General features: G+C 42.0%; 1 protein-coding gene across 2 annotated transcripts; it reads right to left on the bottom strand.

The window, feature by feature from the left end:
- Window positions 1-120: 120 nt before the first annotated feature.
- Window positions 121-22,898, bottom strand: NT5DC3 (5'-nucleotidase domain containing 3). 2 transcript variants are annotated; one of them, XM_048948862.1, is made up of 14 exons: window positions 22,679-22,898; window positions 18,882-19,066; window positions 14,799-14,873; window positions 14,193-14,248; window positions 11,164-11,254; window positions 9,318-9,455; window positions 7,771-7,831; window positions 7,422-7,524; window positions 7,181-7,282; window positions 6,302-6,383; window positions 5,869-5,955; window positions 4,318-4,458; window positions 3,919-3,983; window positions 121-3,224 (listed from the first exon to the last, which is right to left on the bottom strand). In XM_048948862.1, exons 1-14 carry the CDS (start codon window positions 22,869-22,871, stop codon window positions 2,963-2,965), a joined length of 1,641 nt encoding a protein of 546 aa, XP_048804819.1. In that variant the 5' UTR covers window positions 22,872-22,898; the 3' UTR covers window positions 121-2,962. The 2 variants fall into 2 exon arrangements, with proteins under 2 accessions (XP_048804819.1, XP_048804826.1); XM_048948869.1 differs by lacking the exon at window positions 22,679-22,898 and adding an exon at window positions 20,574-22,665.
- Between the last annotated feature and the right edge of the window lie 3,394 nt (window positions 22,899-26,292).

Genomic DNA, 26,292 nt, shown 5'->3' with positions numbered 1-26,292 from the left:
CACCTATAAAATACACACATTTAAGGGAGTATTTGTTAGCCAGTTTTGCAGCAATATAATTCATGTTCTTTCCTCCTCCCACATTACCAAAAAAAATAAACATTCATAGGGACAAGAAGGTAAAGTTCAAGCATTTATTTTTGTAGTAATCATTAAGTATTTTCATCACAAAATGTTTCCACAGTTCATTAAACTCTTCTTTTACCAGACTATTGATTCTCTTTGAGTTTTTGATAGAACAGAAAAAGAAAATTATTCTTACTTCAGTGTTCCAACAAACTGTACTCCCAAAACAAATAGAAACAGACATTGCCCTTTCAATGCACCCAAAAATCTTTGAAGCCAGTAATGAAGGGTTCAAATAAATAATGCAGAGAACACAGAGGTATACAGCTCCAGTTCTTTGAAATCATTATAAAAATGCAAGACATTTTTAAAAGACTAACATTCTAGCAGTGAAAAATAAATACTACATTTTAGGACTCCCACTTAAACTCAAGTTGTATATAGTTTTAAAAGAACATGACTCTCCCATAATTAATTTTTTGTCATGCAGTGCTGTTTATTTCAAGAAGTCATGCAACATAAACAAGGTTTATTTCAGCTAGCTGTTGTCAGGTAGCTTTGTACAGACATTGGATTTTCTAAGGTAAGAGAGGAGACAACTGTCTTGAAACAAAATGGGCAGTGCGTGGCTAACATCATCCAACCGTTCCTGGGTATCATGGAAAAAAAATGGGCAAACAAACTGACTCCTGGCCAGGTTCCAAAGAATCAACATCAGAGCGATCATTAAATTCAATAATGCAGAACTGAGTAGCAGTACTATTAATCGCTGGTAGCAAGATGAAGCACATACATTTTTTTGTTTTATTTTAAACAGCGCATTGAGATCTCTGGAACAAGAAAGGTGCCATATAGAGTAACACCAAGTTCACTTCTAGCTGAGCATGATGATGAGGAACCCAAGGCAAACTTCCAGCTCCAGAGCGCAGCTCACAGAGCAGCTCGTATTATCAAATTCTGCTAAGCCTCTTGCACAGCCCCACCAATACCTGTCCTGATAATGCCTAACTAACTCTGCAAAAAAGCATCTTTTCTCTTTCCCCAGAACAGCAGGACTGTCAGATGAGCTCCCTCATTTCAGGTGCACTCATCTGTTTAAACACACACTTCAGGAGTATTGCATGTCAAGTTGGAAACAGGAGCTCAAGAAAACCACAAACAGAAAATCCACAAGCACATCTCCAGGCTTTCAGACTGATTTCAAGCATACAGGAAAACTGCATATGAAATTGTGCATGCTAGATTAAAATACATTCATTACTTTGCAAATATGCTTTTAAAAAACATTCAAGATATCACATCTTGAATTCAGTACAGATTCGTATACATAAGACTGGTTAAAAACAAACAGGAAAACTTTTGGTCGCCAAAAGTTTGTCTACCTGACAATCATGATAGGAAACAAATGATGCCCTAAAATGAAAGATACCAAACGCTATATGTATTTTGTTAATTGTCATGCTTTTAACAAAAGAAACCTTAATTAACATTTGAAAGCCATTATATCACTTACATGCTTTCTAAGATGGCTGGAGCAGGAAGCACCACTTAAGAAAACAAAATAGAAAAAAAGAAAGCTTTCTTTTGGATGCAGAGAAAAGAAAGCATCCCAATTTAAAAACAACCATATAGCAGTTCTATAAAGTGCCTGTTTGAGGAAACACATCAACAGATGTTTTCCTTGTGCAAAATAGAGATTTTCAGCTCAAATCTTTGGAACATTTATGCCACCCGAAGTTTGTGCTCATGCCTTCCTTCCAATTTTAGTAATTCAGTAAAACTTCTCACCTGCACAGTCAAAATTGTTTTGCTTGATACAAATTGTCCATCACCCCCAGTTCAGCTTTGGGGGTTTTGGCTAAAAAAAATAAATAAATTAAAAAAAAATAAATGCCACCAGTTAACTCTGGATTTCTTTTTCTTTCTTCATATACTTCTCCACCCCCCCAACTCATTTACCCATTGTGCGTATGTACTATTGAATGCAGACGCCCGTTACAGGAGGCTATGTGAAATACATTCTCTCCAAGGAAGCTCCTAAACTGCATTGTATGCCACTGTAAGACACTTAGAAATGTAAAAAGCAGCATTTTGGATCTATCTGAAGTCTGATGGAATTCCGCTTTCGCTTTGAAATGCATCCCGCTAGACCTCCTGAAATGGCTTTATTATCACAGAGCGGATATTTAGTTTGTTTAAAAACTAAGAAACATGTCTAAAAAGAAACAGAAGGAAGCTGAAGCAGCCCAAGCTTCCCATTGCTGTCAGGCTTTGGCTCAGGTCCACATACAGCCAAGCACAGATGTACAGGCAGGAAAAGAGCGCATCCACCTGAGCACGCCTGTATGGCAGCCATCAGAGCGCAGCAGAGATGCACACACAAACCATACCAGTTACATCAGTTACAGGTAACATGCTGGCTACATGCAACACAAAGTTAAAATGCTTACACCATCTCTCTAAATCTTACCATAAACTGGCTGGTAATTGCATATCACTGCATTACTAATACCAGATTTACGCTTTTGAGTGCCAAGAGCTACTGCAGACTGCAGCTAGAGATCTGAAGGGACAGCATAGCTCTCTCTAAATCACATAGCTGTAGATCCAAGTTTCAAACCAAGAAACAAAGGCAACCACCCTTGAATGTCAGCCTTTCCTCCCACCCAGCCCACAACTGTTTCAGCAGTCCAGCATATCCTCTGTGTGTAAGAACAGGTTTTGCATCTCTGAGCAGGAGGAAAGAAAATAAGTACAATGCTTATGAGAACAAGTATGAATTACTTCTAAATCAAGGTAATGATTTAAGTGACTTAAAATACATCTATATTCAAAAACAAAACAAAACAAAACAAAAAAAAAAATTAGCCCATTTTAGAGAGAACAAGGCAAGTGCTTATTTGACCCGAACTGTCTCTTGTAGGAAGGGTATTCTGAATGTACCAGTGCACAGCTGGTCTGACCAGCCAGGAAGTTCGTGCTGCAAAGGAGTCCTTCTTGGATAAAATGTGTAATCAGGCTCATAGTTCAAGAGACAACTCAGTGATGCCATGTAGATATCTGCAAATCTAGAGAGACGTCTGAGGAAGTAAGTGGGATTCTCATCTGTTCTGAATAAGCTTCCAAACTGTGCATTGAAGAAATTCCTGTTCATTTCCCTGTCCCCCAAAAGAGAAAACAAAGAATGAAAGGAACACACTTGCACACATCTTTTTTACACCAACTAGTTTCCAGAACCTGAAGCAAGAAGTTCCTATAATCTGTCATCCATGTTACATTCTTGCCATTTTGCTTTAAGCCACTTAAATGTGCAATGTAAGAAGTGTTTGCATCTCTTGCACATACATGGCCCAGAAACAGTCATCACAGCAGTAAAAAGAACAGCTCTGACACTGAGCTTGCTGGAGTTCCAGAAGTATTTGGGCAGTGCTTTCAGACACATGGTCTGATTTTTGGGTGGTCCTGTGTAGAGCCAGGAGTTGGACTCTATCCTTGTGTGTCCCCTCCAACTCAGGAAATTCTATGATTTATATTTCTCCTGCTAAAAGCAGTGGGAAGTTACTTCTTCAGAAAGATGGCATCTCAAGCTTTCACTTCTAGAGGTAGTGAAATAAGCCTTTATCTAAGTCCTAATGGCATCTATTTATCCCAGAGATAAAAGACTAAAAAATAAAGTTTAGCTTAACATACACAAAAAACAGGAGTTAGTTTGAAGGTGAGTTTAATAGTCTCCAGCAAGCTTTACTCCTATTTCATTTACTTTCAAATTCTAGATAAACCTGTGCAAAACATCCCATCAAACCCTTTGCTACCATGAAGAATACTGGAAATAGTTTAACTCCTCTTTCTTACCTCATCTCCTTTCTTTCCTTCTTCCATTCTTCTAAAATCATTTGTGAATCAGGATCACGGTGAACCTGAAATGTGATGACAGGTAACAAAAGATACCCTCATCAATGAACCTGTCCATTAATACATCTAACAGAACAAGAGCAACGCTTCCAAGATCACTATACAGAAGTTAACATGTTTTAATTAACTGAAAGCAGGAGTCAATCCAGAGCAACCAGTGGAAAAAGGTATTAAGATCATGAGAAAACTCTTATCATCGAAAGTAACTACATCTATCTGTAGTTGAACTGTGAAATTTCAGTGAGACAGAAGGTACTTACAACATTAATATCCAGCATTTAGAAACTTGGCTGGATCCCTTCAGCTGTACAGAACTGATTACACATACACAGAACAAACCTGCATGTGTTCCAGTAATCCTGTCAGAGTTTGCAGCCAGGTCATGGTTTGAATGTACTTCTCTGTGTTCATGATTTTAATCTCTGATCGTAACTCGGGGATAATCGCACCGGTGCGCCAGCCATGCTTCAGGGTCAAATCCTATTTACCAAGAAGAATTAAAGATGCAATTAGAAAGAAAAAATAACATTCAGATCTACTTAGACACTGAAGAATTTGAGCATTCTTTATTCCAAAGGGTATTAACTTAAATTAATTGCTTCTTCTGCATAAGCAGACATTAAACTGCAGAACCTAATTGTGCCAATGTGCAATAGGTTTTAATTTTAGAGTATGTTCCAAATTCCACATTTTCAGAGAGAAAGAACACATGAGTAGCTACATATAAAACTAATTCATTAGGTTTAAAGGAAACAGTAGGAAATGCTTCTTACAGATGAGATCTCTGTTGCTGTCGGAAGCATCTAGGGGAAACTGTATGTTTCCAGCTATTCAAGTTTCTCCTGATGATTGCAACGTGAGACAACTGCTACCTGGCACAATGGAAAAAGGAGCACAAAGAGCACACCAGCCTTCTCCTTCCTTTGACAATGAGCCCTCTGAAACACTCAGGCTTACTTTTCTATTTAAAAGCAGACTGGAGCAAAAATATTTACATCTGCTGCTGAAACTCTGTCACCACATTGCTGGCACTCACATTTGTAGAGGTATTTGTATGCGATCAATTACAGAAGAGTTAAGTGATGGTAACTTATTTTGATGTGACAGCAAGCAGTATATTTACTGGTAAGGTAGTAAGAAGACACCTGGAGAACGGGACTGCAAACCTTTCAAGATCTTGGGAAGAATATCAGCTTACCATTAGTGACAGAAGGATTGCCACCTATCATTCAAGACAGAAGTTAATTCAGTTCTTATTATACTTGGTAGCAAGTGTCATCCAGATCAGCTACATTCTGTACATTTGGATGTCCACATTTACTTTCTACTACATCTGACACAATCAGTATCTGGACCATGAGTACAAACTCCATCCCTCTTAGTGGTAGGACAAGGGGGAATGGGGTTAAGCTCAAGGAAAGAAGACCTAGATTGGATGTCAGGGAGAATTTCTTCACAGATAGAGTGGTGAGGTGCTGGAACAGGCTGGCCAGAGAGGTTGTGGATGCCCTGGTCCTGGAGGTATTCAAGACCAAGTTGGATGGGGCCCTGGGCAGCCTGGTCTAGTATTAGATATGGAGGTTGGTGGCCCTGCCTGTGGCAGGAGGGTTGGAACTCAATGATCCTTGTGGACCCTTCCAAACAAAGCCATTCTACGAATCCCTGAGCTACAAGCAAGTTAAATGCTACAAGTCAGGTGGAAAGCAAGATCAGCCTTCCATGGCACCAGTTTTCTTTAATGAAAGAAAAGCAAAATGGCTTACTACCAACTCAGATTTTGTTGTTTTCAGAACTCGTCATTAAAGAGCATTCTACTGAATAATTGTGGAAGAAGAAAGAAGCACAAACAGACTCAGCCTTCATTCTGTTTCATGAGAGTAAGCTACTTACTGCCAAGTCACTGTAGATGTGATCACCAAAGTAGAGCACCTTAGAGCCCCTCCAACCAGTCAGCTTCAGAAATTCGTACAAGTTGCCCTACAGAAACAACACAGACATTGTGTCAGCATGCAACTTGCACTGTCACAGGCAAGAGAATTTAGTATGCACTTAAAAATATTTCTATATCAAGCCTCCCTTCAGTTTATGGATCATGAATCCCAAATTTCACATGCCATTTCAGTAATACTTTTACTTTTCATATCCATTGTAAGAGGCAAGTAAACAGCAGAATACGATACAATCAATCAACTCAAACTACTTAAATTATTAATATAACCTTAAAAGCCATTTCCAAATCTTTGTGATAGCTGAAGATGTTTGGGACTCTAGGAAATTGGTATTAAATCTGAACTGAATGTGAGGGAAGTCACTGAAAGTGTACCTGTTTGTAGATCTGGCCTTTCTGCAGTTTGTGGATTTTGTCCCAAAGCAACACTCCCCTTTCATTCACCTTCCGAAATGGTCTAGAATAGAATTATACACATTTATTATACTGTTGTGAAGCGTGATAGAATTCCTACAAGATTTCTGCAAGTATGCTGCTATGAAAAATGCTCATCTTTCAAAAGGAAAACACACTTTCTAGCAACTGAATATTTTGCAAGAGGAAAAGCAAAGCTGTAAAACTTCAGCTTTAGCCAGGTGAATGTTTCTACGCAATATGCTGATGACATCTATAAGAGTTTAAGAACAACTGTTGAACTAAGGCAGGGAATCAGCCTCCCCAGACAGAGGAGGGAAAGTGTCAGTGATCTGCCATTAAGGAAAGAATGCAAAAAAGAATGAAAATATTCACCTAAGTGAATAAGCAGTCCAAATATTACAGCCTGTCAGCCAGCCTGCCCTTTAAATACTATATGTGACTAAAGAAAGCCACAAGCAACAAAAACATTTCCAGATTGAATGTAATGTATTGAAACGTACCAATTCCAGACTGAATGTAACTTCTGAAACGTACCAACAGCTCCCAAGTTTAGAGGAACATTTAACCAAACTACACATTAAGGTGTTAAAAACAGCCTCTGTGGCTAACTCAGTCCAGGAGATTAGACGTCCATTAGCTATTGGAACTTTCTCAGATAAGAAATGGTAATATTTGGACATCAAAAAGGGGTGCTCCTGGATTTTGTCATGACCTTAAAACAGGATTTCATGAAATGCAACTTCATTTTACATCATACCCAAGTCAAAATTCTACATAACATGCTTTATAGCCTTATACTGAACAAGCTGCTCGAAACTGTTTTTACCAAATACCCACCTTCGCTTATCATTGAAGAAGTTTGGCTTATCAGCCTGCACAATGACCACATCAAAGAGATCCCTCCAGTCCTTGCCAACTATGAACCTCATGCCTTTGTCCCTAAAAAGGGCAGAGGGTTATTAACAGCCACATGTAACAGAAGTGCAACTGTTATTAGTGCAATGTGATAAATTACACTCAATCTCACTCTCCCCATCCTTTATAAATTGATAGTCGAACAGAAAATTACTTCACTTACACAAAGCTGCTGGGACTGTTTGTAATAAGAAACATCTTCTTGCCATGATCAGCCAGCTTAGCTAATACTGCACGAGTTTGTTCAGCATAACAGATATATTTCTCTGTGGGGATTAAGGAAAAAAAAAAATTAAGGAAAAAATCTCAAGTTTCTCAAGAGAACAGTTTTCTGTGTTCAATCAAGGGTTCCAAGTGCAAAGCTATACTTACTAGAGGCACTCTAGATAAGTGGTAACACCTCTTTCAAGCTTTAAAATTTAGAAACTTAATATCTTAAATAACGTATTGATCATTCTAGCTTCCTTATCAGTGGAAAAAAAGCCTTGACAGATGATGTCATTAGTACTTACCAATATCTGCTTCAATTGCTCTATACATTATTCCTTTGATGTGGACATCCCTGATTGAATCCTGTCAGGAAATCAACAGAGCATTGAAGAACTGCAAGAGCTTTTCAAGTATGAAAAACTGCATAGTAATAATTTGCTTTTATAACAATTGCATTCCCTGAATTACCTTTTCAGTTTCACAGAAATGCCACGTGGTATTCATTACGCATACACTACCACTAGACAAAGTAAGATTGTTCTCCTAGAAAACTCCTTCATACTTTCTGGAAGTATGAAACGGGCTTGTAACAACTGTGACAGAGAGCTCAGAAGGGTAAGGGAAGTGGGGGGAGTTGGGGTGAAAGCCCTATGCAGAAGCCAAGGCATCAATCACAGCTTTCTGATGTCCTGTGGAGTAAAATACATTCCTTTCCTTGGGCAAAGGGAAGCTGTAATGCAGGCTTTACATTATCATCACTCCCTAATGGCCTGATTTAAAAAAAAAAAAAAAAAAAACAAAAACAAAAAAAAACCCACAACTGAACAGGCAAATGAAGCTAAATCCTTAAGCAGAGGACCAAAAGGAGCTCTGAGGGCATTTATGCGCCATCTCTACTGAGCTGGCTCTGCACTAGAATGCTTCGTCTAGGACAGTGACACTGCCATACTGGCACTATGCATAGCCCACAAATTCTTTAAGAAGTCACTTAGGCAGCTTCAAAGAAGCTGGTAATGCTGAACAGTTAAATGTATGGAAGTTTCCACAAATGTTTCAACAGAAGCCACCAAAACTAGCTTTCTGACTAAACTGCAGGCAGGAGGAAAGATTAGGAGGAGATGGAAGGAACTTCTCCATTGGAGAAGTTAGAAGTTCAACATTCAGGCCTGTCACATACACTGAACTACACAGAAGAGGCATCAAGAAGAGGTTACAAGAAGGGTTTGGATGGCAAGTTCACATAGTCAAAAAATCATCAAGTTGGGAGTGGCCTTTTCTATTCTTAAGTATTCAGAACACAACTTTAGCTTCCCTGTAGGGTACATCTTCAGGAATCAAGACAGTCAAGTTGTTCTAATCATTATTACCATCCTTTTTTTGGAGGAGGAAAAGAAGTAAACAGGCAAGAAGAGATATGCTGAAAGCAAGAGACAAAAAATGATTGCATGCTAATAAAGATACAGAGGCAGCACAGACAGACATTCCGTGGATTTCCCTATAGCCTCTTACAATTCCTGCTAGCAAGAAAAGTATACCTTCAATAATAAGCAAAAGAAACTTTACTGACATGAGAGCTTCTTCACTTTCCTCTTAGCCACCCCCAAACTTATAGATAAAATAACTACCACAGAACATGACTTTTAAGACAAATTGCCAAATTACTGTATTTTTCCCCCCAAGGCTTACTATCATTGTGCTGAAGTTTATAGTCTTATAGCAATAACTACTCTATACAAAACCTAGAGTTGAGGTATTTCACTGGAATTAATGCAGCAGGATGAGCCTTGTGAGATGCTCACAGATAAGACACACAAATGTATAGTTTTACCTAAATCTTCAAAGTTAGTACCTTGACATCTTTGTATAGGTGAACAGGTTCATAGTCTATGTTGTTCTTCAGAAAATACTCATTCACACAAGAAAGGAGTGTCATCTCTGGCAAGGAAAATATATCCATGAATTGCTTCATTGTACTTCCTTGTGAGCTCTACAAAAGAAAAAAAGAAAAAAAAAAAAAAGAAAAATGGTCAGGCATTGATTCTCAAATTGGAGCACTTCCATTAATAAAAAAAAAATTCAGATTAACTGCAAACGCTCAGCCTTTGCTACCACTCTTCTCACCATATTAGGATTCTTTTTGAATAAACAGACTTTCAATAAAGTAACTGATGAAAGCATTGGCTTTATTCTGAAAATTTACCATGAAGAACCACTGCTTTAAGAACCATATTTTATCTCAGGAGCACATAAAAGAGTGTTCACAGATGAGTCAAAAGAAGTATTTAGAGACCTCTTTGTTGGATGTCTACAATTCTACAAGCAAGCAGTACTGTTACGGGCAGGGGAGAAGGGAATGGTTTTTTTGTTTGGGCTTTGACAAAATGTTAACTAGGACTGGGAGAGAAAGGCTATGTGAACTGGGTCTGTTTAGCCTTTAGGAAAGAAGACCGAGAGGGGACCTGATCCAAGTCTATAAATATCTAAGGTGTGGGGGGCAGAGTGGCGATGCCAGGCTCTTTTCAGCAGTGTGTGGAGGCAGGGCAAGGGGAAGCAGCCAGAAACTGCAGCATAGGAAGTTCTGCACAAATGTGTGCAAGAACTTCTTTACGGTGAGGGTGACGGAGGGCTGGAACAGGCTGCCCAGGGAGGTGGTGGAGTCTCCTTCTCTGGAGATGTTCAAGTCTCGTCTGAACACCTACTTGTGTGACCTGGTGCAGGGAGCCTGCTTTGGCAGGGGGTTTGGATTTGATGATCTCTGGAGGTCCCTTCCAACCCTACCATTCTGTGATTCTGTGACTGCAAAACAATTTGCCTTCCTGAAAAGAGATAGAATGCTGTATCTACAATAACTAGTGAAAGAACAGACATCCACTGCACAAAAGTTGTACCTATAGTTAATTTTCATTTAAGTAGAGGATCTCACTGTACAGGAATAAATATTTAAGAGGGTAAAACAACCAGGTATCTTTCTTCAAAACAGCACACTGATCAAGACTATAGAATAGTCGAGGCTAGAATGGATCCCTGGAGGCCGCCTGGTCCAACCGTCTGCCCAAGCAGGGGCAGCTATAGCAGGTTGCCAAAGAGCACAGCCAAGAGGCTTAGGAAGATGCCCAAGGAAATGACTCCATAATCTATCTGGGCAACATGTAACAGTGCTCAGTCACACTCACACTTAAAAGAGAAAAAGCATTTCCTGATGTTCAGAGGGAACCACTTGTGTCTAGGTTTGTCCTGTCACCCTCCTTTTCAAGACCAACAGAAGAATAGTGCTGAAGAGCAAGGTACCCTATAAGGACTTCCAGGCTGATATTCAGAACTGGTGCAGCTGCTCCAGAGACCATAACTGAGAACTACATGGAAACATTAAGTTGAAGGTAAGGCATCAGACATGGTTCACTTCCCAGCCTTTATCAGACTTGCTGTGTAACTGAGAAAGTCACTTGACTTTTCAATATTCTACTTCTGTACACATGACTGTGCAAGGGAACAGTAAAAAGATTAATGCAAGTAGTAGAAAATGGGTATTTGTCACATCAGAGAGAAAGCTTCTTATCTAACACTATAAGTCAACCAGTTATTGAGGAAAATATAACAGTAGGAGCAAGAACAAAATGCAAACCCTACCCACTCCATTAAAATAAATAAATAAATAAATAAATCCATTTGTAAACAGCAGCAGTTAGTATTTTTACCTTTCCATAAAAGTCACTCATTTGTTCCAAGGGAACATGGGAACCATCATACATTGCAATGACTTCTTCATCTGGGACAACACTGAGGCCTCTGGAGAACAACAAAAGGTTCAAAAGTCACACTAAAATTCTGAAGTAATTACTGAATAAAAATCTATCAGATCAGCACTTAAATCTGGAGCTTACTGAAATACCAATGTCACAGGAACACATTAGTCTAAGTTGAAACATCTCTCCTTACAGAAGAAGTAACATTTTAACAGGCTGACGCATGCCAAAGGCATTCCAAATTTAAGTCTCCTACTTTCTTAAGAGGAAAAAAAGGCTAATTAGTTGCCATTGCAACTCTGCCTGAAGGGTTTATAGAAAGTAGTTAGAGCTTCCAATTTCTTAAAGTAGTTCCTCACTCTGCTTTTGTTCCTTAAAGCACTGATGATGTGATAGTGTGTAAACCAGACTTTTCTACATTATGACCTTGAAAAACACACACAATCTCTAAGTAAGAGTTTAAGCTGTATCAACTATTTAGGTTCCAAAATTTAAAATTACTTGAAGGATTGTTGACAAGTAATTAAAGTACAGAAGAGGAATAACAAACAGAGAACAAAGACATATCACCAGAGTTTCTCTACTAACTACACTAAAATACTAATGATTCCACGTTCAGGGACTGAGTTGGTATTTCTGTTGGTTTTGATTATTTATAGTGTCAAGTGTCTTGCATTTAAGCACCTAGAACACTAAATAAATACAGTAATCCTCACCAGAAGAAAAGTAAGTAGAGGGTGAGGACAGGGAGGTTTTGCTTAAAACTGAAGAACACAGAAGTCAGATCATTTGGTCCTTTACTCCAAGTCTACTTATGTTTGTGGGTTGTTTTGTTTTTCTCCTGCAGCCTTATAAGCGAGATAGTTTATTTCAGTGACTCCTTTTCTTGGTCACCCCAAAGTGTTTAAAAAACTGTGTAAGCCAGTGTTGCCATTATTATAGTTCATATTAGGCTTGCAGAAGAAGGGCATGACATACAAGCTGCTGCAGTAGCAGAGGTCCATGTCAACCGGCTCCCATACTGCCCTTTTCAACACTACGTTGACTTATGTGTTGCTCCATGCTACTGCTGGTAAAATTACAGCATTCAAGTTAGTACTGTACAAGAGCAAAGCAGTTATCTATTACATTGCAAAATATATATATTAAAAAGTTATTCAGTGTTATCTACTCCACATCAAGAAACAGAAAAAAATGCAACAAAATTGTTAAATGTACACCAAGCAATACTACCAGATTGACTCAGGTTCTACTTTGCAGACAACTATGCCAAATAGTTTAAGTACTGCTAAGAAAAGCATTCTTTTAAAAAAAAGGAACTATTTAAGTGAAAATCAAGAGAGAAGACAAAAATTTGCAAAATCCAGAGAGGAGAAAAGGCATTTGGTAAAGCAATACATCAGTTTTTCTAAAAAAATCCACAGTCTTGACAAAGTTCACAGTCCAGCTGTATAACTAAGTTTATTTTATTCCACTCAAAACACAGTACTAAAAGCATCATGGCTCATCTAAAGTAGTGCTTCCACTGCTGCCCTTGAAAATGGGCATTATTAAAACAGTACCAGAATTGCTCAGAAGCTCTCAGTGCAAGGTCTCACGCTTGGGCAAGTCCTACTATTTTCAGCAGTTTAATTGGCCAACAAATACACAGAGCACATACAAGGTTAAAGCTAAAGAACTACAGAGCTTTGCTGCTGTCATTTGCTGTCTATCTATGCTGGTACATAAGAGAAAGGTAATCTTATTTTAAAACTAAGAAAGTATATGATTGAAATGATAGTTTTCACTCACTCTCACAAAGACTCAAGTACCAATACATGTGGCTAAGAAGTTAGTCCAGAATTGCTTTGGGTGTGAAAGGCAACACATTAACTCTTCAGAAAATCTCAACATCTCTTTGGTATCTTCTTTATAAGCCATTATGTGCTGGCTCTAGTCTGATATTGTTAATGTAGGGCTTAGAAAACAGAAACAGCAACAGGTGTCGACTGTTGAAATATACAGCATGAATAGGTCACAAGCAAATGGTGTGAAGCTGCATTACGAGTTCAATGATGATGCATACAGAACACAGACTGTTTAGCAGCTTTACACAGCCACTACACTGTCAGTATCAGCCTAATGCTGGACCATGACATCTTGTTTCCTTTTTATGACTGAATCGTGTACCTACCTGTCCAGCTGGCAAAACGAGAAGTAACGAGTGCATCATCATTTCACACAATCATACACACTTACATAGTAAATCACCTCATGGCTGCATTGTCTTCTGGTCCCAAAGGAGAACTTTTTGCCCAGTGAAATTAAGAAACGTACCTAGGCTTGTTGATTTAAGTGTGGCATTCACATTAATCAAGCACGTACTGCTTCATCAATGCAAGCCATGCTACAGACTCTTATAGCAAAAATCACACTAAGACTGTGCTACGCAAGAAAGCACAGCACAGTGACTGCCAATGGGACTTGAACTCAGCACACTCACTGAGCATCACTGTGTGTGTCACACTGTGTGGACACAAAGTGCTTGTGCTTTGACTACATCACACTTGCAGAATGATTTGTCAAAATTTGAAAGCTCTGTGCGCATCTGCAGCCACACTAAAGACATGCTAACAGGCACCTGGCAGCAATTGTTTACATTGAAAGCACCAGTGGAGAAGTCAGTGTATTTTTAGATATCTTTCAGTACAATTTAACAGCCGGAAACAAAGTGACACAGCACTGTGACCAACTAGCTTGCCAGCATCACCAGCTTTGGGCTGCGAAAATCAGCTGTACTGTACTGAGCTAGTAAGTGTGTGCTAGTGTTTGTGTACACACACAGAGGTGCAAAGAAGCCCCCTCCAGTAAGACTGCAGTACTCATTCATGCCTGTGCTGTTCCAGATAGGGGTCAAGGCATGAATTAATAAAGGCAACTACAAGATTCAAAAACAAGAGTATACTTAGTTTCTTATTAATACAGGCAATAATTTTACCTACCTGTACACTGTTCCTAGCTGTATATAATGAAAAGCATCAATCTTCATTAATAATGCCTTGCAAGAAAAAAAAAAAAAAGTCAACATTAACTGCATGCCAACTATCTGAAATTGAACTCTTAAAAGAAAAAAATAAAGAGAGCAATTTTATCTGTAACCATTCTGGTTCCAGACCAACTGAGCACCTTCCTTTCAACCACTGTTATTGCTTCCAAAATACTTTCTCGATGATTTCAAAATACTTTATTAATGATTTCAACTTAGGGCCTGCAAAAGTCACCAAACATCCAGTGTCCTGAACTTAGTCATGAAGAAGTATCTTTTTCTAATAACAGCAGCGTACTTCATCCTGCTGTACTCTTCCCCACACAAAACACCCAGAACACTTTTTACATAAGATTAAATATATATATATAAATATATAAATATATATATATATATATATATATATATATATATATATATCAAGCTCACAGCAAAAGGAAAACATTTAACAAAATCCTTACACAACGCAAAATGAGAGATTAGAAGACTTCAGAGACTCGTTCATGTTCTTTGGCTGGGTTTTCAACACTATGCAACTCCTAACAAAGATACTTATACATACCCGGTGCACATCATAATGAAGTCCTCTTATTGCAAAACTCGGATCATAATCATACTTCCTTATTTCTGCAGGATACTAAGAGAAGAGAAAATAAAATTGATTTTAAATTATTTTAAGAAAAACTGTTTCTGCATAATTTGAAAAGCCTGTGGTTTATCTGCTTCTCGTTCCTGCTAGCCATCAGAAGTGCTTTTAAATAAGTTGATGAGACTCACAGGAACATACACACAGCATGAGACAAGCCAGTATTTTAAACCCAAGTCACGCACAGCACTTGAACATCCACCTTTTAATTAACTGTGAACATCAGTCTTCTGATGAAGAGATTTTAATAGATGCAACCATGAAAGTAGACTAAATTAAAATTTGAACTGCTAAATTACCTTGTACTCTGAACATTTCCCACAAAATAAGCTTAGAAACACAGAATACCTCGAGCTGGAAGGGACCTATAAGGAACATTGAGTCCAACCCCTCAGTCCACACAGGACACCCCAAAAATCAGACCGTATATGTGAGAGTGTTGTCCAGGTGCTCCCTGAACTCTGGCAGGACAAACTGAAGACAGCTCAGTCTATGAATTCAAGATGCTCAATCTCATCCTAACAAAAATTTCTGAAGACATTTGAGATCAGCAATTTCAAACTATGGCACTGTTCTTCCCTGGCACAGGATTGGAGTGTACAATAACGTCAGACTTCCTAAAATGTTTGCTGGCTCTTAAAACTACTAGGCTTTAAGAGTGCAACTACCATTAGTTATGCCTTTTCACTAGTAGGGGACTTCATAAAAGCAAAGTTGGTAAGAGTGCAGACCCCAGGAATTTCATGTAGCATGTGGTACTACCAGACACAGCTGCTGATCAGCACCACATGCCAGGCCCACAGACACTTGGCAGCCAGTCAGTGGTTTAACAGAACTGCACAATTCAACAAAGGCTTACAATCACCTTCTCCAAGCATTCACCATGCTACATCTTAAAAAACATACACATGAACATCGACAGCATTAACATCAGACTTGCATCTGTGGAGCCAGTACCTTCCAGGGTACAACACACATCAGATCTCAAAGCAAGGATGGTGTTGAACACCATCCAAGTGAGTCACTTTAGAAGGGCATCACAGTGACCCAACTGTATTACTCTTGCAGGTTGCTTCACTGTAGATACAGACTTGCTTTTCCAGAAAACCATGTACTGATAAAAAAAAATAAGCAGTACTCATCCATTTTTACTAAGTTTCCTCATCTCTTCCTTATCTACAGCACAGATGGGAAAACAATTATTATCAGGAGCCTGGAGGGGGCACTTTCACATATGCTCGCTTTCTTTAATGCAGAAGAGTTAGGTTCTGAATCATGCATTATTTCCTCAGGTTGTTTATAAAGAGCATAGGTAGAACACACCACCTATCAGAATGGCCCATTTTCAGTTGATTGTGATTTTATCATACTTTAAACATAGAATAAGCATGGAAAAAAATTAAATGTCAGGCAAGTGCCTTAGGCTAGGGGTTATGTCCTTTTGTTTTCAAAAGGTAAAATGTTTCAGTCATTTTTTCCAGTGCTTGAAAAAAAACCTCATTTCTTTGATTAACCATCTGAAAGGCAATTCTTCATTTCCTTTTCACATACTACAAACCTCAGAGAACTTGATGCACCTCAGGCACACCCTCCACTTTTCTACACAGCCTCCGTACATAATACAGCTGGCTTACAAGTCTGAGGGGGGAAAAAAAACACACAAAGTTGTGCAGCCTCAATAGAGGCGCAAGCTATTTTTGAAGCAGTAAAATCCCAATTTTTCCAATAAATTTTTAATCTGTGCAGAAGAGCACTTGCTCTTCAACTGCTGCAGATAGGCACCTATAATTAAAGAAAACAGTCCTGTGCTTGGTATGAGCGCAATCTTTCTCTTAGCTTCTCAACTGCCATCCCTACTATTGGTTCCAGAGAACACTGATTTCAAAAAAGAATTGAAAGCCTAAAGACTGTTTCTGAAGATGTGCAGAATCAGCCAGGAAACATGAAGCAAAACAAGAGAAGGGGAAAAAAGCACAGGAGAGGATATGGACTGTGATCAATTAAAGACTACAGTGTACTGCATGGGCCTAAAGTGGCCGCACCAAGAATAAGCGAGGAAATTTGACTTTTTGAAGTTTCTGCCTGCTTGACTTTACGACTTCAATCTATTCTGACAGAAGGCTGTCTTTTGCACATGTGGCAGTACATGCAAGCAAAAGACTAAGCCCAACCTGGCACACAAATTAAAGCCTCCTTACAAGCCAAACAAAATAATGATAAAAATAGCACTGTTTGCTTATCCCTTCACCACCACTTTTGGTTGAGGTAATATATATTATATGGACTGAACAGCAATCTGAAAAAGGTGGCACAAGGCCCATACATTGGGGAATACACAAACCCAAGAACAAGAGCTTACATTCCACACTTGCTGGCAACCATGAGATGAGCATTAAATTCATATTTATTCTTTCAAGCACACTTGAAAATTCCACATCTCCTACCACGTATTTTGCAATTTTTGAATAATTACCTTACACTGTCATGGCCAAAATTGGTCATCTTTCATGCTATCACAATCATAATCAACAATGTAACATTAGGAAAAACTTCCAGATAATATTGAGAAAATCATTAAGGAATTGGTATTAACAAAAAGTGCTTTCCCTCAAGCTCCAAAAGACTATGTGGATGTGGCTCTGGGCAGCCTGGTCTGGTGGTTGGCCACCCTGCACATAGCAGGGGGGTTGAAACTAGGTGATCATTGTGGTCCTTTTCAACCCAGGCCATTCTATGATTCTATGGTTATACATTTCAATAAGCTGTCTCAGAAGCTAATTGGAGCTTCACTCACTACAGCGTGAGAGATTCTTCCTGAAACAACAAACAGTAACAACTTTACTATCTGAATCAAATCCAATGATAAAAACTTGAGTAATGTTTTTATTGTCCCCTTACTGCTACTATAAAGGTCCTTTCAAGAACCAAGTCACTTTACTAAAGTGCATTTATTCATTCCACAGAAATTGCTACCAAAGCATGCCAAAATTTTAGGGGGATCAAATTGTGTATGCTTCTAGTGCCCATGAAGTTTTGTTGGTTCTTGCAGAGATATTTATAGATTATTTATATATAGCTCCTAACCTTTGGATTGAAACATGAATGGATGGTGTTATTCTACTTTCAAGCTTAGTTTGTATAAAATATACATGCAGTTTTACTAATTTAGCCTGTAGATTTCTTCCTTTTATTTTCCTGCAATTCCTATACTGCAGTTATTTATGCTTCCTCCAGTCCACACTTGCTTTAGACCTTTTCCCTCCAACACCTTCAGTTTTCCCTGCAACCTATCTGTGTCTCCTTCCCTGCTTCCTGACATACAGCAGCATCTCCCACGCCCAACCCACCTCTAAGCTGCCTGGATGTTGACAGGCAACTGATACAAATGCACCACTTGATAGCAGCAGATACACACTCCCTCTTAGGGGACTACTGAGCTGAGCACTTATTTGGGTCTCTTACACCCAAGCTCTGGTTACAGTGCCACTGCACACACTGCCCCTTTAGGTAACAGGGCTGAAATGCTGAAAGCATAGAGAGGCACGCAGCACAATCACAGACCTCATAAGAAGACAGGCTGAAAATATTTTGCATGGAAACTTATGGCTGCAATCACAGAGTGCATAAAACACTGAAAACAACTTGAAAGTTTCTTATATTTTGGGGTGACACCAATAACTGACAATCAGGTTAAAAAAAAAAAAAAAAAAAAAAAAGCTATTGCTACCACCAAGTGAAAAATAAAAACAATTAAAAAACAGAACAAAGAAGAAAACAAAATGTTCCCTGACTGCTGCCAGACTGTACTCTGCTCAAAACTGCAGCTGAGAATAAATCAGGACTTCTGCGGTTTGTATGTTAGCTGTTGTATGAAGTGCGTTACGAAGGAGCCAAGCCAGGGCTGAAGCATGAGAAGATGAGTTATACCTCCCTCAACTAGAAATGACCTGTTACTCTCTTCAATACTAAAATTATTGTAATCCCAATAATTTTACTTACCCTATGCTCATTAATAAGAAGATCTCGCGCAGCGTTGAAGATCAAAGTGTGCAGATGCTTAGAATAAAAGACCAACGTGTAGTCATAATCAAAGCCATAGATTTCAATATCTGACAGGCTCATTTCATTGTTTGAAAAAATAGCATCCGGGTTCAGCATGTTACTCATAATTGAAGGAACTAATTCTGCAAACAGAGGAGAGGGGAAAAAAGTTGTAACAGCCTCACAGTTTTGGTAAGAAAACCATTAGCAACTTCTAAATACAGAAATTTCATATAAATGAAAACAGAATCTATTAAACTGATTCACACTAATATATCATCTAACCCCCAGCAAAATTATGTTACTGAAAATGCTATCCCTACTTTGCCATTGACTCAATGTTTTTATTTGAAGGCTTTCCTCAAACAGATCAAGTAAAACAGAAGATGTGTTTCCAGATCATGCTTAATACAAAACCCCAGAGTCAATACACAAAGTTTTTGCTAACTCCATTAATTCATTTTTATTTAATAATTATGCTGAAAATTCATGGCGGAGTTTGAGGAGTGGAGGGTTGTTATCACTGTTACGCCGAGAGCTTTGTCTTCTCTCATTATTTGGTCCAGGCTCTGCCCCAAAAGCAGAACTATCGGTGTTTTAACCAGATGCTGTTAAAATTTTTGCCTGGCCATATGAAGGCTACCACGTTACTCCATTCCTATCCATACGGATGTGTAGGGTGGATGTTAGGAACAATTTCTTCTGGGGAGAAGTGGTGCTGCAGTGGCACAGGCTGCCCAGGGAGGTGGTGGAGTCTCCATCCCTGGAGGCAGGTGTTCCAGAACCGTGTGGATGTGGCACTGAGGGACGTGGTCAGTGGGCATGGTGGGAATGGGCTGCCGGCTGGACTGGCTAATCTTAATGGTCTTCTCTAACATCAATGATTCCAGGATTCAATGAGTGTGTAGTTTAAGTGATTGCTACACTTTCTGAAAACAGTTTAATAAGCATAGCAATGCACACTTACCTTCCAGCAAGCCAGAAACTCAAAACACTCTGCTTATTCTCTTCACACATACTTGATGTGTGTAAACGGCTTCAGCTTTTAAGGGCACATTCCTCTTGTTGTTTACTCAAAAAGCAGATTGAGCAAGAAGACCCTTTACACTGAGACACAACTCTAAGGCCAACACCACAGTCATCATTAAAGATGTTTGTATTTCTTCATTTATTTTTTCTTTAAAACCCTGGAAGAACAGCTTCCGGGGGTTGTTATCTCATTAGAAGCAAGTTCCCTTTCCTTTCTTTCCTGTATACTAACTTTATTATCCAGCCGTTACTACTAACAGGGAAAAAAAGTGAGCTTTCATTATAAAGCTGCACTTGGAAGGGTGACTTTGAAGGAAACATGCCTGGTTATTTTCTAGGTATAGGTGTAGAAGGAGGGACGCCAGCACTGAGGACACACAGACTGCATGCTCCACCACGAGAGGAAACCAAAGCAGTGAGACAGGCAGGCAAGGCTATTGCACATCTTTTAGAAAGATAATGGTTCTATTTTGAAAAATCTGACCAACCCACAGGAAGGGAAAGAGCACTTCTTTCATAAAAGCAATGCGTTAGATCACTGCACAGCTAACAGGCAGATGCTACAAGCACTTCAGAGATGGCTGATATCTCAGTAATCTGAAACCCTTCAGACACACACACCTGCTATTCACTGAGACAGAACAGCAGTTTCACCAGGTCTCCTTCCAAGTTTCATATGAAGTGCAGCATCTCATTCACCGAGTAGGACAGCAGGAATTTGCCACGCTCAAGCTGACGTGCAAAGCGACATCCTTCCTAAACAGTCACTGGGGGGATCTAACAAAATAAGCCTCAACCAAAACATTACCTCCTCCTGCCTCCGGTCATCTCTCACGAAAAAAACAGTAAGTAATTGTCATGTTCACTTGAGGTGAGGAAAGGGAGGGAAAAAAAATACAAAACCAAGTGCAATTTGACACGCTACCATTAAAACAAACACTCTCATCCTATCAAAGAGGTCATGAATCATTTAATTTCCAAAGTGATGTCATTTAAACCATAATGTAGGAACATGTGTTGTACTTTTTCCAAACACCAACTGCGGAGCCTGGTGAGACGATGCATTTCAAGCAGATATTTCACACAAACTAAAAAAAAAAAAAAAAAAAAAAAAAACAAACCCAAAAAACAAAACACCACACATTAACCAGCCTGAAAAATGACATCACAAACAGCTATTGCATATTTCAGCTTGCAGACAGAACCTACAGAACTTAGATCAAAAAAGTCAGGACAGGTTAGTCATCTTGTCATCCCAACAAAACAAAGGACAGACACCTGAAGCATTTGACAATTCAGGCAGTAACTAAGTATTCTGAATGACTCTAAAAGCACTCACCTTCTCTGCCGCTGACCCACAACCACCCAGCACCTGCCTCTCTTCCCTTAATGCTGCCCTACACTCTGACCCCAGTTCTAAAGTATTACAGGGTGTGGGTTGGGGAATAAAGATAACTCCAAAAGCAGGAAAGGAAAAAAAGAAAGACTCAAAATAAAAAGCAATCTCTCTCCTCCTCTTTTCCCTCATCCCACTGTCCCAAGCCTACAGTACCTTTCAGACAACTGCAGTACTGGTCTTACTCCACTGCTGCAATGCTGCCCATTTTATTTGCACCCAGACCAAAGACATCACCAGAGCTCATGGCTCAGGATTCTCAGGTTGCCTTACGTTACAAATTTTGTTTGTTTCCCTTCTGCAAAAGGCAAAATGTGCAAGAATACGGCAATATTCAGATAAGCACAGCTTTCCTGCTTGCCAGCACTGAAACAAGTTACCTCTTGGTAATGTCCAAGCAGCTCCATCACACTAAGCATCAGAACAAGGATGGGAACAAACTATATTTCAGAGAATCATAGAGTGGTTTGGCTAGGAAGGACCCTTAAAGCCCACTCAGTTCCAACCCCTGCCATGAGCAGGGCTGCCCTCCAGCAGCTCAGGCTGCTCAGGGCCCCATCCAACCTTGAGTGCCTGCAGGGATGGGCACTCACAGCTCCTCCGTGCAGTGCCTTGCCACCTGATTCTGCCTTTGTACGACGACTTCTGCAGCCTGTCAGCAACCAAGCAGTGAGTCCTAGAGCAGGGCACTCCAAAGGACCCAAAGCAGCAGTCCCCCCAGTCCCAAGCAGAAAGTATTCAGTTTGCACGACACCATGGGCCACCTCTGGGACAACCCTGACAAGCCTCCAGTACTTTCAGATCTGGCCGCACCTATGACAACCAATTTTGTCTTTGTATGACAGCTCCTGCAGCCTGCCAGACAGAAACCAAGCAGTGGGTCCTAGGGCAGGGCACCAACACACGGGCACAGAATTCCCTGGATTTCTGTGGAACTGAGGCATTTGCACAGCCCTAACTTTCTGCCCAGCAGGGCAGGGGCTTCCTTACATTCATCCTCACACTCCAAACAACCGCCTGGCTCGTCACTGACACAGCATTAGCATGCTACTTCACGGTGCTTTTAACGGAGCTGCAGGCAAAATGAAAAAAAACTCAGCTAAGACTTATCAGCGTCACAACTTCTCCGTGAGACGAGCCCACCGCAGCAGGCACCTCACGCTGCCGGACTCCCTTCCTGAAGCCGCTTTCCGGCACGCAACGCACCGGCCAGCAGCAGCCCTACTAGGAGGGCACAACCCGGCACGACAGATGCCGGCTCACCATCGGCCCAGCCGCCGGGTTTCAGTCGCTTCTGCTCGGAGCGCCCCCCTCCCCGTGCCCCGCTCACCCTTGGTAACCCGCTTGGCCTCCTTGTAGCGCGACCACAAGTAGCTCCTCATATCAGCGGGAGGCTGCCGCCGCTCCCGCTGCGGAGCTACGGTGCAATACGGAGCACCAGCGACGACAGCGGGCAGGCCCCGGCCCCGCCGTCCGCAGCCCGCCCGCCCCACCGCCAGCGTAGACCGCGCCACCACAGCCATGACCCGCAAGCGGCGCGCCGCCGCCGCCGGCTGAAGTCACTTCCTCGGGCTCCGCCCCGGGGCCGTACCGAGGCGGGAGGCGGACCCGACCCAGCGGCAGGTAGTGCCGGCCGCCCCGCCTACCCGCCCCACAGACGGAGCGGGAGGCGCTGCAGCCTCACTGGGCGGCTCTCCGCAACCGCAACCATTTTGTCAGTGGTGCTGAACTGGGAACGCATAATGCGAATAAAGCCATAGAAACCAACAAACATGTTTCGAGACTCCAACTAATAACGGTACACCCTACAGCTCTAATCATATGTGTTAACACATGTAAAGGAAAAAATATGGAAGGCATGGAAGGCAAGCAGACTCCAAGAGGTCCACTAACTCCACACAGACTTACCTAGGCTTGCCATGCTGTGGGGCTGAAACCCGATTGAAACCCTTGTGCTACACGGGGCCTGCCTGAGTTGGCATGTTTAATGGCCAGCTTTGCCTGGTAGAAAGCGTCCTGTTCTGTTCTCCCCCAGTCCATCATCTCAATAGCCAAGTTTCAGGACAGTTTTCTCCCAGGTAGCAGTCCAATGCAACTTTAAAGGATCAGCAGTGGACACACAAGAGGGGAGGGATGCTGTCCAGAGAGACCTGGACAGGGTTGAGAGGTGAGCCCATGCCAACCAACCTCATGAATTTCAGCAACACCAAGGGCAAGGCCCTGCACCTGCTTCAATGCAATCCTGAGCACGGATAACGGCGCGCTGGAGAATGGGTTGAGAGCAGCCCTGGGGACAAGCATTTGGGAGCGTCCTTTGATGATTCACCACGAGCCAGCAGTATGTGCTTGCAGCCTAGAAGGCCAACTGTATCCTGCATTGCATCAAGAGAAACGTGACCAGCAGGTCGAGGGAGGTGGGTCTGCCCCACTGCTCTGCTCTTGGGAGACCCCACTTGGGGTACTGCCCCCAGCTCAGGAGCCCCGAACACAAGAAGGACACCAAGCTGTTGGAGTGGGTCCAGAGGAGGGCCACAAAGATGATCAGAGTGCCAGAGCACCTCCCCTATAAGGACAGAGCTGGGGCTCTTCAGCCTGGAGCAGAGAAGGCTCCAAGCAGACCTGCTAGTTCCTTTAGTGCCTCATAAGGCAGGGATTCCAAGTGGGGGGGCTGATTTGCACGACACAACGCAGGAAAGGCTTGCGGCGCTTGTATCAGCGTCACCCCCTAATATCGCTTCTTTTCTGCACTGCTCTAAAGCACCGTAGTACGCCCTAGACAATTTTTTCTTTCCCGCACCCTTCAAATTACTATCGGGGGGAAAACGTTCGGTTCGTCTTCCGGATCTACCGGACCAGCATCAGGCGACGTAAGCGGGCCGGAGGGCGGCAGCGTCACGGCGAGCGTCGGGGGCGGGGCGCGATTTCTCTTCTCCCCGGCCGGGAGCGGGGTTGGAGCCGCGGCTCGGGTCCGGGCAGTGGCTGCTTTCCACACCGAGGGGCAGCAGCGGGGGTGGGAGGGAGGGCGATGGGGAACAGTCGGAAGAAATTCTTCCTCGTCCAATTTGCTTAAGCCCTTCCATTATGTGGCGCCAAACAGGCACGAGCTTAGCAGCCGTTCTGTCTTTAGTCATAGAAGCCTCCCAGAGTCCCGTGCCGACTTTGTCGCAAAGCTCTCCGCGCGGAGAGAACCCAGTTCTCGGAAATTCGGGGACGTTTGGCTCAGCCATTTAAGAAGGGTAGCTAATGCTGAAGCGGCTGAAGGCTGATTCTGAAGCTTTAGCCGTAATGCTTCCACAGTTACTTGTTGCTCCGTCCTTGGCGAACTCCCCGTAGCTCCCGACTGCTCACCTACTGGCCTGCAGAACGCTGCGGCCGCGCGCCAATCAATCTCTCCGCACTGGAGTCGGGCGGCGCTGCCGGGCCGGGCTCGCTCAGCCTCGGCTTCGTTTGCTCCACGCGGTGGGCGCCATTTGCAGCGTCTGATGCACGGACTCAGAAGGGAACGATCCACATCGTTCACTGCAAATTCTCACATCGCTTACATACCTTCACAAGTTTTCTTTCTCTAGCTGTCCCACCCGGCCCCACCACTTTCCCAGCCACATTTACATGTCAACAGAGCATTCTACGGACGCTCCCCAGCCGTTCACGGGGGCGGGCGCTTATCCAGTCAGAGCCCTGAGCTGTTCCTTTTCTTCTAGAAGTGCCCTTGCCTTTCATGCTTTGTCTTGCTCCACAGCTGCTGATCGGTACAGTGCTCCTTGTATTCCCACACACCCGTGCTAGCGGCCTTCCAGGACCTGAAGGGGGCCTGCAGGAAAGCTGGGGAGGGACTTTTTTAATCAGGGCACACAACGACAGGACAAGGGGAAATGGCTTTAAACTGCAAGAGGGCAGATTAGTCTAGGTAACAGGAAGAAATTCTTTGCTTTTACCATGAGGCTGGTGAGACACTGGGACCGGCTGCCCAGTCAGGTTCTGGATGCCCCAGGCCTCGAGGCATTCAAGGCCAGCCCCCATGGGGCCTGGAGCAGCCTGGTCCAGAGGGAGGCGGCCCTGCCTATAGCTGGGGATTTGGACCTACATCATCTTAAAGGTCCCTTCCCAGCCTAACCATACATTGACTCTCTGGAAGGGAGGAAGTGGAGCTGGGATTTGGGTGTAGAGGCCCAAGCCCGAGCTGGGTGCATGGCTACCCTCCTACATGCCAAGGAGCCACGTTGGTCCAAATCTAGACAACAGTCCCATTTGTAGCTTTTTTGTGGGCCAATAGAAAAGCATGCTTCTGGTATTTCAGTCTACTAGACCAAAAGTACTGCTAATGGGAAATAAAAATGCAGTGAAGCTGAAGTACACTGTTCCCCGCTATTAGTAATTCTTTCATTATTATGAAATCTTCCCTTAAAGTCACGTCCAACATTGTCCACATTGTCCACATGTCCACAATGGCAGCATCGCCCAGCACACTCATTTGTGACAGCCACTGGTGCTCACTACTGGAGCTCTGGTCTGGGTGACAACCGCTTCTGGGTTGAGATTGATCTTTAGGTGAGAACAGGATGAAGCTCAGCCAGATTCTCTTCCTGACCAAAGCTCTCTCTCTTGCTATGAAAACAGTCCGCCATGCGGCATGGAGAAATATTTCCCATAGCACGCAGGGAACCCCATTTTTCAATGATGGTTGCCAGCTCATAATAAGAGGATCCCAGAAATCCTGGGATCTCTCCAGGAATTGTTAAGTCTCTAGACTAGGGTAATGTTCTGCCCCCTGACCCATTTATAGATATTCCAAAGACAAGACAGTAGATATGCACATATATTTATTTCCAAAACCTTCTGGCTACCGCCATGTCTGCAGTAATCGGGACAAAAAGCCACTCCTTCCTCAGCAGCAGCATCCAGTTGAGACCAGGACGTCCAGCGGGCCCTGCTGGTATGGCTTAA

The sequence above is a fragment of the Lagopus muta genome, chromosome 1 (assembly GCF_023343835.1).
Source record: "Lagopus muta isolate bLagMut1 chromosome 1, bLagMut1 primary, whole genome shotgun sequence".
NCBI classification, from domain to species: domain Eukaryota; kingdom Metazoa; phylum Chordata; class Aves; order Galliformes; family Phasianidae; genus Lagopus; species Lagopus muta.
The sequence above is the reverse complement of the archived record's forward strand: the minus strand, read 5'-3'. Positions and strand labels throughout refer to the sequence as shown.

Coding starts and splice junctions, on each gene's coding strand:
- NT5DC3 (XM_048948862.1), bottom strand. CDS start 22,871: ATGGCTGTGGTGGCGCGGTCTACGCTGGCGGTGGGGCGGGCGGGCTGC. Junction 7,832..9,317: donor ACCTATACAAAGATGTCAAG/GTACTAACTTTG, acceptor ATTTCCTGACAG/GATTCAATCAGGGATGTCCA. Junction 3,225..3,918: donor AAGGAAAGAAAGGAGATGAG/GTAAGAAAGAGG, acceptor TTTGGGGGACAG/GGAAATGAACAGGAATTTCT.